This window comes from Patella vulgata, chromosome 2, assembly GCF_932274485.2.
Source record: "Patella vulgata chromosome 2, xgPatVulg1.2, whole genome shotgun sequence".
Classification (NCBI taxonomy): Eukaryota; Metazoa; Mollusca; class Gastropoda; family Patellidae; genus Patella; species Patella vulgata.
Genome location: NC_065880.2, coordinates 78,286,243 through 78,297,879, shown reverse-complemented (window position 1 = coordinate 78,297,879; position 11,637 = coordinate 78,286,243). Strand labels below are relative to the sequence as shown.

The 11,637-nt window shown below is 36.1% G+C and overlaps 1 protein-coding gene across 2 annotated transcripts in view; it reads left to right on the top strand.

Moving 5' to 3' along the window:
• The window catches only part of LOC126811766 (28S ribosomal protein S31, mitochondrial), a 101,128-nt gene extending 91,509 nt beyond the window's left edge, over positions 1-9,619 (top strand). Inside the window, exons 2-9 of one of the 2 annotated variants that reach the window (XM_056098581.1) lie at positions 239-309; positions 1,894-1,998; positions 2,802-2,969; positions 5,381-5,442; positions 6,012-6,096; positions 6,646-6,710; positions 7,943-8,107; positions 9,292-9,619. In XM_056098581.1, coding sequence (XP_055954556.1) covers positions 278-309; positions 1,894-1,998; positions 2,802-2,969; positions 5,381-5,442; positions 6,012-6,096; positions 6,646-6,710; positions 7,943-8,107; positions 9,292-9,551 — 942 coding nt within the window. In that variant the 5' untranslated portion in view covers positions 239-277 and the 3' untranslated portion in view covers positions 9,552-9,619. Of the gene's footprint in view, positions 1-189; positions 310-1,893; positions 1,999-2,801; positions 2,970-5,380; positions 5,443-6,011; positions 6,097-6,645; positions 6,711-7,942; positions 8,108-9,291 lie in introns of those variants that run through there. The other variant, XM_050537658.2, reaches the window with a different exon arrangement.
• The last annotated feature ends 2,018 nt before the right edge of the window (positions 9,620-11,637 follow it).

Sequence of the window (11,637 nt, the reverse complement as noted above, 5' to 3'; positions counted from 1 at the left end):
AAAATTTTAAGTAAACGCAAATTGTCTACATCCATTTCTTACTGATAATATACATCAAATATTCGATACAAAATTCTGGAGATAGTTTATGCATTTTGAGCACTCTCATAAAAATCTATTTAATTCTAATCAAGGGTAGTAAATATCAATTTATTTATTTATTCGTTTCCCAGTATGTCAAGTGTGTAATTTTAAATCCAATATGGAGAAGAAATTGTAAAACACTGTAGGCCTAACACGCGATTCTTCTCTGGGGGTTATTTCAATAAAAATTAATATGTCTATTAGGATATTAAACAATTACTGCAGGTTTGCACACATTTTTTAAATTTCTTCTGGTCTGTATTCACCAGTTTTCTGTTAATGTCAATGACTGAACAGGACCTAATACAACGTACCGTTACCGTAGGTCTACATCACATGTAACTTTTTCCGTTTTGTAAGTCGTAAAGTGTAAAGAAGAGAGAGAGACAGAAAGAGAGAAATGAGGTTTAACGTCCACTCGACACCAACTTGGTCATTTCGGGACTAACGCATGGTTCAATTTTATTTCAATCATTCGCTTGCACGTAGGGGTCTTTAGCAGTGGGAGGAAACAAGAGAAAACCCACGAGGTTGGACAGGCGACCCTACTCCTTGTCCCGTACTGAACCGGGGAATCGAAATCCCGCCAGTTGACTCAATGACAGACCATATGATACAGTGCAGCGCGCACGTGCTAACCATTCGGCCATCCAACCCCCCCTCGTAAAGAAGAAGTAAGAACGTTACGAATGTGTAGTTAATAAGTTACGCGTAGTTCAGAAACGCTGAACACAACGAAGCCTGGTCATTTGGATCTGCTCGATTGTTAGGCCTGAACTGACAGAATTGTTATCGAGTAACATTGAATTGGAGTAGGCTACTGTCACAGATGCGTCATTACTGATAACTAAGTTAGTGTGATTAGAACTGTGATGTAATTAAACACAACAAACACAGTTGTGGTTGGTCGAATTAATTTCTTATTTGGTCGATTATGCATTTATTGTAGCTGTAAAATACCTGTTTTCAATAGATTTTCACGATTCGTGAGATTGGGCGATCTTGAACTCAAACACCATACATTGATAAAACATTGAGTGATTTGAGTGTAATAGTGCTACAACTTAACCTAAACCTGTACACTCATCCACATCTCTAGAGTTCTTATGAGGAATATTCACATTTCAAACCCATGTAATCATGTTCAAGGTGCTGCCTTTGGTTAATCCATGGACCTTATAATACAGTATTAAAAGGTCCATGGTTAATCGACAGTAGTTCAAAGGAGCTAAACCCTTATGCTTTGGCACCTAGAAATAGACACTACTGGGTCGCAACGCATATAATTATGTAATATAAGTATGTATATAAACTGATTTACATTCAACCGTTTCTGTTTTTACTGTAATTTCTAATCAGTTATGTTCAGCGAAATACGAGAAGGGTCCAAATTGATTGTCAGTCTTTGGCATCTGGTTATTCTAGTCTACATCGGTAATATTCATCTGTGGGGTATGTTTAGCCTGGTTCATCAAGTCACTTCATTATAAATGGCTCTCGAAAGCATTCTGGCACATGATTTGTGGGCCAATTTTAAAATATTCATTTTGTCTTAAATATTGGAATCGGAATCCTATCTTTTCACGGTAAGATAATAACATCAGTGTTGATTTAAATTGACCAATAAGTCGTGTTTGCAATGTCGTAGACTTTGGATGATATTAAGTTAGAGACTTGCCTCCTTTTAAGTATCCCCTGCATGTAGGACAATACAAATTGTAAATCCATGCCAACTAACAATACAGATAAGAATGCACCATGAAGACAGTACTGTACATATGTACATGTAAATGTTCATCTACTTTTCAGACTGTTAGTGACAGGATCATGGAGAAGATTAGCAACATCAAGTATTTGTCAGAAAGAAAAGGGTAGTGGTGAAAATAAGAAACACAGAAATGAAGAAAATCCTAAGTGAGTATTCATCAAATGATCTACCACCTCTACTAAAATGAATAATTGATATTTTTAGTCCTGCCAATCTTGAAGAAAAAAATTGTTTTATATCGCGATATTAATGTGGATCAAAATAAGGACCAAAACAATTAAAGAGTGTTTGTGTACCTATGGATAATGTTTGACATGGATAATTAAGAGTGACTGCAGCAACAAAAAGAAACATAAAAAAAAAGAATCACGATACATCAATCCAGCATGTCACAATTCAATACATGAATCATGAGAAGGTGAATTGCGATACATCGATTCAACGATATATGTATATCGTGCCAGCACTATTACAGTTACCCGACCAAATCGCTAACTCTAAACAGAACTAAAAGACTTTCTGGGGCCAAGTAACCGTCATCTTCAATAGAAGGCTTGACCTCGCTTTAACTACGTACATGTACATCTTATCAAGGCCTTCACGTAATACCCTGCATATTTCAGCACTAATTTCGATTGGGTACAAGTCGTCGCGAATACCAAGTCTCGCACTTTCAAGCTAAAATGTCTACCTGTGATAATCGAGTTGCAAAGTTCTAGGTTCGTCAATGTCAAGGTTTCCATGGCAGTCGCTATCTCAAAATCTCTGAATGGATGCCACTGTTCACGTGTCTGCAGATAACATAACAGATAAGGTCGGGAATTGTAAATTTATCTAGCAGCGTCCAGATGTTGTAAAACTCGCAGTCGCTATTTCAGGAACACAAGTAACCGTAAACACAGGTACTTATTTCTTGACCTCACATGTTTGTGTTAATTTGTGTTTTTAGGGGTGAAATAGAGGAAGAATTAAAGACAGCCGTGAAATCAGTAGCCAAGTCAATAGCAGGAGATGCAGCACAGACAGAAAGTGATCTACTTCAACAACTTTTGAAACAAACAAAACTATCTAGTCCTTCTGTTTCCGAAGTTAAACCTACAACCACACCCACTTCAAGGTAAGCACATATAACTGTTTAATGCTACCGGTATATAAAAGATTCAGTTGTTGTTCATGTCATATCAATGATATATCTGTTTTATACGCCCACATTTTCATATGGATGTATATTGTCGTCACCCCTGTTCGTCCGTCTGAGGGATGTGTGTCCGTGTATTCATTCACATTTGTTTGTTGACACTCTACAGGTCACAATTTGAATCCGATTTTGACGAAACTTAAAATATAGGTTTATCTCTCAAATATCTTGGTTTCTTTCGATATTTGGATGTATCGGAACTTAACTTCCTGAATTATGGCTTGTTATTGAGATATGTTAAAGTTCTGTATGTAAACACTTAAAGATGCATTATTTAAGATTTAGATAAATAGCTGACAGTTCTCGCTATAATAGTTTAGAAATAGGTACTTGTAATGAAAAAGGATAATATTGAAAATTTCTGCCAGATTACTTTATTCTGAGCAAAGTTATCAGTGTTTAAAATTTTAATAAAAATAACGTACATGTAGTCTTGATTTTCATTGCTACCTTTACTACGATAATAAACAAAGTCTTGATTATCCATTTTTAAAGTAAATTATTAAATCGTGATCGTGTTTCAATGCATTAAAAATTACAATCATCTCATGATGTTCTTGAGAGTTGATTATAGGCTTGTCATGTTAATTAATGTCTGATTAATAATTTATATGACATTTGAGGCCAAAAGAAAGACCTGTAATAGGCAGATATAGCTCTTACAGGAATAAACACAAAAACATAATATGGAACACAATTACTATTTTAATTAAAGCGATGATGTTTCGTTGAGGGTTCTCTCAACGTTTTCAAGCAAATCTTTAAAATCTATAAAATTCTTATTTTAATTAAAGTCATTTTGGATCATTTTTGTATTTGTTCAAACTAAATTTATAAGATTGTATTAGTTCGTGTAGTATCACTTCTTTCAATAAATCTAAAATCAGGAAATGCAATGTCTATAAATATTTGTCAGCCATATCTGTCTTATTATAAGGATATGGACTTATTTATATCTTTACATGTAAATTACATGTAATACTCAGGATGCAGCCAATTAAAGATGCATGATGTAATAGCTAAATCTGCTTACTGACTTTCTTTTGACTTCAAATGTTATATAAATTATTATTTATTAAAGATACATTATGGGAGATTAGATAAAGAGTTGGCAGTTCTCACTATAATAGTTAAAAACTAGATAATGTAAAGGGTACGATAAAAAAAACATAGTCTTGATTATCCATTTCATGATTTAATCATAAATGAAAGTTGAGCAGCAGATCGGATCCTAATCCAGTAAATATCGCAGGCTAGCGATGACATCGAGAGTTAATTATGATCCGGATAAGTTAATTAACGTCTAATTAATAATTTAGATAACATTTCAGACCTAAAGAAAGACATGCAATAGGAAGATTTAGCTCTTGCATAATGTATGTTTAACCTAACAAGCCTGTAATCAACTCTGAAGACCGTGGGATAGCCAAGATTTAAATAGATTTAAACACCCTTGAGATTTAACGATTTAATGCTAAAATGGATAACGATAATAACGCTACAATAATAAACTTCACCCAGAATAAAGTAATTTGAATAAAATTTCAATCATTTTGCATTATCTATTTTTTTAAGTGTTATAGGTAGAACAACCAGCTCTTTATCTAAATTTTTAAATAAATTTTATTATGTGAAGAACTTTGTTATGGGAAGAGGTTTTCTAAATTACAGAACAAAATGGCTGTACTCTATTAAAATTTATTCCAGTGTACCAATTGCCAGTAGTACCTGTAAAGCTGACAAGAAAAGAGTGTATAGTCTTTCGAATGGGGTGGAAAATTGAGGTCCATATCATGTCCACCCATTTTTCTCCGGGTCCTCCGATTTCCTCCCACTGCTAAAGGCCCCTACGCGCAAACAAATTATTCAAATAAAAATTGCAAAATATGATGTTGGTCCCGAAATGGCCTAGTTTGTGACGAGTGGATGTTAAACCCCATTTCTCTCTATATGCATGTAAAGGAAATGAAATGTTGTTTAAATTCAAACTGTTCTGCTCCGACTGGGCTAATGAATAAGGGCATACACCTATAGTGTTCTATTGTGGCCGAACAGTGGTGCTATTGTCTGCCGAACGTTCTTTGACATGTACGTCTATGTGTATATGGCATCTTGTTTTCCCTCCCATCCAAACGACTATATATGTTGTCCCGTTGCCCTCCGTCCTACACCACTGACAAAGAAGAACCACTCTAGAAAATTCAGATAAACTTTCTCAGCCCATGGGTCCTTCAGGTTAGGAAGCCAAGGTCCTACCCACTGATCCACCGTGGGTGCCAGCCAAACACGGGTAAAAGATTATATAGTAAAATATTTTTGGTTTTCTTCAGAGATCTTCTGGTGAATATGACAGTTAAAAGATTTACAGAAGATCAATTTGAAAATAATAAGGGTGAGTATATTTACTTTTTTGAGAAATCGGTTGAGATATTGTTTTATGTTGAATATCCTAATTTGAAGTATTTTACCTTTTCTGGGTCTTTTCTGCTGTTGAATCCTGAGGAGATACAATCTAAACATTTAATTCCATTACATTTTTGGAGCAGGAACTGGTCACTAACCGCTACTCATCTTTTTTTTGTTCTTCTTGGAGTGACCATCTTGGAAAAAGCCTGAGGCTTTTGTGTAATTATGTATGGAATGAAATCCTGTCTCTCGAAGTATCTCTGCGTTAGAAAAAAAAGGAATCGTTTTCTTTAAAGATATGACGTCCTATTGTTCTGCTCCGATGGAGCTAAATAAGACGGGAATACGCCATACAGTGTGCTATGGTGGGCATTTGAGTAAATTTTAGCATGGATTAAGCTGTGAAAAATAAGATATTGACTGAAAATTGGAATTAACAATCAGCGACTTTTATGAAATCCAGACTATTGACCAGGTATCCTTCATACTTTGTTCATGGCGTACGTCTGCCTTACCCCACAGTCTAAATACAGGTAATTTCTCTTTTTTTATCAGGAAAATCAAGAAATAAAACAACTAGAAATAGTAATGAAAATAATAGGACTGGACAACAATCAAGACTTGTTAGAGAAGGTGCTAGGTAAGTTCCTCTAGAAAGTAATTTCTTGACCCCAAGAGGCACGAAATGAAATATTTTTCACATTACACTTCCCCATTCTGCATTTTGCATTATAGACAAATGCATAATAGAACTTAGCATATTACAACATATACCTTTTATGGAATCTACAACAAATCCTGCATATTTCGTCACTAATTACGATTGGCTACTGACCCAGCTGGGGACCTCTCAGATTCCTGGATAGAAATTATCATCACGAATACCAAGTGATAAACGAGCTGCGAAGGTCAAGGTTTGTTCAATCATTAAACTTCAATGCCAAGGTTTCGTGAAAGTCACAATTTTTGATTTGAATGTGTTTTTGCCAAGACCTCTGATTGGACAACGCTATTGTTCACGTGTCTGTGGTAAAGTGAGTTAACATACCTATAAGTTTGGTAATTGCTAACTAACCTGGCAATGGCTAGATGTTGTAAAACTTGCGGCCGTTGCTTTAGGAACATGCAAGTCAATATGCAGGTCAAAATATATATTTTAAAATTAATTTCTCTTCTCTATTTTTTTCAGAACAAAATATGAATTATTTGAAGGACCGGACTTGGGTATATTTGATCCTCCGTCAAAACAATCAGGTAAAATAGAAATTATTTATTACCAGACATTTTGTGTATAAAGGATTTAGATAACTTATATGTATATCAATTGATATAAAGCTATGACATTTTCACCAAAGTTCTTCCGCTATATAAATATGACCCATTGGGGTGCACCAGGAGGACTTGACATATCTAGATATAGATAGCTGATTTTACATCATAAGAACCCAGTCTATTTTTATAAGGTCACACAGTTGAAATTCCTGTTTTCACCAGAAAGGATATACATGTATGGTATCAAATATCAACCTTAAATGACTGCTTTAAGGAAATGTTAATGTTCTTCCTTATTACATTTCAATTACTTTCAATTAAATTTTATGGCACATATAAATATTTTCAATATGGCAAGCCTTAAATTTTAATATTTATTTATAGCATGAAAAAGTAAATTGTGGAAATATCTGACCCAAATCCAATTGATTTAAAAGATTTTAGAAATATAGTAAAAAAGTATTAAACATTTCCAGTTATTTAGGACCATTATTTAGACTTGTAAGGTAAAAAGTGGATTTCTTAAATGATGTATATTATGATCTAAGATTAGTTGTAATTTGGGAGGTTGGATGGCCGAATGGTTAGCACGTGCGTGCTGTATCATAAAAGTCTGTCATTGAGTCAACTGGCGTGGTTTCGAATCCCCGGTTGTACGTGACAAGGAGTAGGGTCGCCTGTCCAACCTCGTGGGTTTTATCCGGGTCCTCCGGTTTCCTCCCACTGCTAAAGCCCCCTACGCGCAATTGAATTATTGAAATAGAATTAAAACCATATGTTAGTCCCGAAATGACCTAGTTTGTGTCGAGTGGACATTAAACCCCATTTCTCTCTCTCTAGTTGTAATTTGTAGCCAATCATTCTGTCAATCAGTTAGATTAAAAGACAATATAGTTGTATTACACTTTAATCATTTCATTTCATGAAAATAAACCTATGTTGTATAAGTTTGAAAGAAATCGTTGGTTCAACTTCAGATTGGAGTATATAATATAGATGTATATTGTGTCATTAACCCCACCGTCAATTTCTTATGAACACACTACTTCTGATTGGTCAGAAGGTAAATCCCTATTAAAATTTTAAAAATAATCTGAAGTAACACTGGTGGGATTGACGATACTTATTGCCAGATAAACTAAACTATGTACCTACATGTAATGCATGTCTTCAGAAGCGCTATGTCTTTAAAGATGTTTTTTCTTTGGTTCTAGCCCCAGTTGCGCCTCGTGAATATGACAGAACAAAGACATTAAGACATAGATTAGAAGAAGAAATGCGTACTAAATCAAGTACTCCACCAAGTAATGCTTTTCAAGAAATGATAAGATGGACAGAAGATGGAAAACTGTGGTCATTTCCTATAGATAATGAAGCAGGTATTGTAATAGTTCCTTTTGGATTAATGAATATTTTCTGTGACCTTTCCTCTCTGTCCTTATTTAAGCTGCAATATGAAATTAATGAAACTACTATTCTACCTCCATCTTTGTCCCAGTCTTCATTAGCCCAGTTCGGAGCAGAACAGTAGGACGTTAAACCCCATTTCATTTCATTTCCATCTCTTTACTAAGTCCTAACCTTATGTTTTTCATCATAATTCATCATAATAGTTCGTCAAAAGGAATCATTTCTCGCCACATCCGACACAAATGCATAATAATCCAGCATTATTATATTAAGTAGATTTTTTTAATTCATAAACATACACAAAATTTGTTTGAAATGGTGGGCCATTATGAGACTAGAGTGCACAGCTTGCAGTCTTTAGTTTATGTTTTGGGGGTAGAGGCAGAGCAGTATTTTTATATCACAGTTTAATAAGGATGGGCAGGATTGGTCAGACGACTTCATCCGTTCAGAATTAGTTCCAAAAGGGACTAATATTGTAACAGTTTACGGTTAGGCAACTGGAGTACAAACTACAAACTGAAATGAAATGAGGTTTAACATCCTACTGTTTTGCTCCTAACATGAAGACGCACAAGCTACAAAGTGACCATCTTGAACCAACCCACTAATATATGTCAAAGATGTTGTTTAATGTCCTACTTTTTTGCAACAACTAGACTAATTAATGACAAGGCATGCAGTGTGCTATAAGGAAAATTTTGTTTGGACAGCCACGCTACAGCTAACTGCCAAGGGACCTTTAATGTATACACCATTGTGTAAACAAGCCCACGGTTTTTCGTACCATCCTAACGACTATACGTTGTCCCTTGCCAGGCACTCTGGCCTGCATTAGTGACAAGGGTTGAACCACAACAGAAAGGGCTGAGGAACTTTCTCAACAAATACCAGCATTTCCTCTTTTACATACATGGCAATGTGTACACAGGACCTTGATTTTTCATTCCATCTGAAACACTAGACACTGTGCCTTGAGACGCTTTTGTCCTGCACCCCCGATGAATGGAAACCACATTGAAAAATCCAAAGGAACTTTCTCAGACAACTTCTGTATGAAACCTGGTTCCTTTTGGTTAGTGAGCCAGCAAGATGTAATTTTCATTCCCTTTTTTAGGATTTATGTTGATAAAGAACCTTTCTTTATTTACAGGTATGAAGGAAGAAGCTAAAGTTGGATTTCATGAACATGTTTTTCTAGATGATCAAATCACAGATTTTCCTAGAAAAGGTCCAATACGTCATTTTATGGAACTAGTGGTTGTAGGTTTATCAAAGAATCCCTATTTATCTGTTTCTGATAAACATGAACATATTAACTGGTTCAGACAATATTTTAAAGACAAGGATCCAGTGTTAAAAGAAAGTCTAGGAGAAGCTAGTAAATTCTTGGAAACGGGACAAAAAATGTGAACAGTCATGTGTGAATAAAGTGTGTCAAATATGAAATATGGTCAATATAAAATGTAGTGTCATAAATATTTTTTTTTTTTTGTTTATTAAACTGTACTTAGCACTTACAATGCCCCGAAACCGATCCGTCACATAGTTAGCTGCCCCACTCAAATGAACTATGCACGGTCGGAAAGCCATTCACATATCTGGGCAGTTTAATGATCAAATATCGAATATGGTCAATATAAAATGTAGTGCTATAATATTTGTTTATTACATTGTATTTAGCACTTACACTGTAATTAGCACTTACACTGCCCAGAAACTGCCCCGTCACATGCTTAGCTGCCCCGCCTGAATGAACTATACATGGTCGGAAAGCCATCCACATATCTCGGCAGTTTGATGATCAAATATCTACATGTAATATGGTCAATATAAAATTGAGTGTAGTGGCTTAAATGGTTTAAAACATGCAAATCGCTTGTTCAACCTCGGGGGGGGGGGGATCCTCCGCTTTCCTCCAACTGCTTAAGACCCCTACGCGCCAGCAAGTTATTAAAATAAAATTGTACCATATGTTAGTCTTGAAATGACCTAGTTTGTGGAATTGTGGATAAACCCATCTCTCTCTGTCTCTCTCTCTCTCCTATTGTGTGACATTATTGTGCTAAATAAGAAAACTTGTATGTTGAAAGTTGATTCTATATCTTTTAAAGAAGTTGAACAAACCAATTCCAATAAACACTGATAAGATTTTAGATCTCCCGTACAAAACTATAGTTTGTTCGTAACAAGGAGTAGGATTGCCCGTCCAACCTCGAGGGTTTATCTCCGGGTCACCAGGTTTCCTCCCACTGCTAAAGACCCCTATGCACAGGCAAATTGTTGAAATAAAAATTGAATCGTTTGTTGGTCCCAAAATGACCTGGATTGTGATGAGTTGACGTTAAACCCCATTTCTCTCTCTCTCTCTGTAGTGTTATCAATTTCTTCGTACCAGACCACCTTGTGAACCTACCCATTGAAATCACCAGAAATGGACAAAACTGGACAGTCATCAAGTATCTATAACTGACGGGATTAAACCAAACATAGATACATGCCAACATGGTCTCCACCTCCGGGGACGATGCCCCTTCCTTTTCACAGTAAAGAAGTGGGAAAGAGACCTCAACGATGACCTGCGTCCTGGAAGGCCATCAACAGCAACCAACATGGTCTCCACCTCCGGGGACGATGCCCATTCCTCTTTCACAGTGAAGAAGTGGGAGAGAGACCTTGACGATGACCCGCGTCCTGGAAGCCCATCAACAGCAACCATTCTAGAAAACACTACCCGGGTGCATGACATGGTGATGGCTGATCAAGAATTGACCACTCGACGTATTGTCAGTGTTGTGAGCTTCTCTCTCATGAGAGGGTTGAACACATTATCGACAACCCGTTCGGAATGACAAAAGTTTCTAAAAGATGGGTGCCAAAGCAGTTCAGAAACATGTCAGATTCCTGACGTCGCGTGACAATCTGCGCTATTTTGAAGCAGATCCTGATAATTTTCTGGATAGATTTGTAACCATGGATGAGACCCGTTTCTAAAAATGAAAAAGGAGCTAGCCGGTCGTCATTTTCCTAGTAATGAGGACGCATTGTCAGCTGTGAACGACTTTTTTAGGCCTTACAACATCGTTAGGAAAAGTGTGTACACCTCCACGGGGACTGTGTAGAAAAATAAATGGAAACCATCGACTTTGTACTAGCCTTTCACAGATAGGCTTAGAACTTTTCAGACAGCCCTCATATATGCTAGGTTTTATTTTCATTTATTGTGGCACAACTTTGTTGGAGAGGGTGTTGGGTCGCGGAGTGGTTTATTGTATAAGGTCATAAGGTCTGTGATTGAATCAAATGGCATGATTTTGATACCCCTTTTGAATGTGATGTAGGGTTGCCTCCCCAAATTATTGAAATACATGTATAATTGAATCATATGTCTGTCCCGAAATTACCTAGTTTGTGTCCAGTGAACCTTAAACCTCATTTCTTTTTCTCTCCAGTTAATCCAAGGTTGTCCTTATTGCTAATCTATTTATAACTTTGTCAT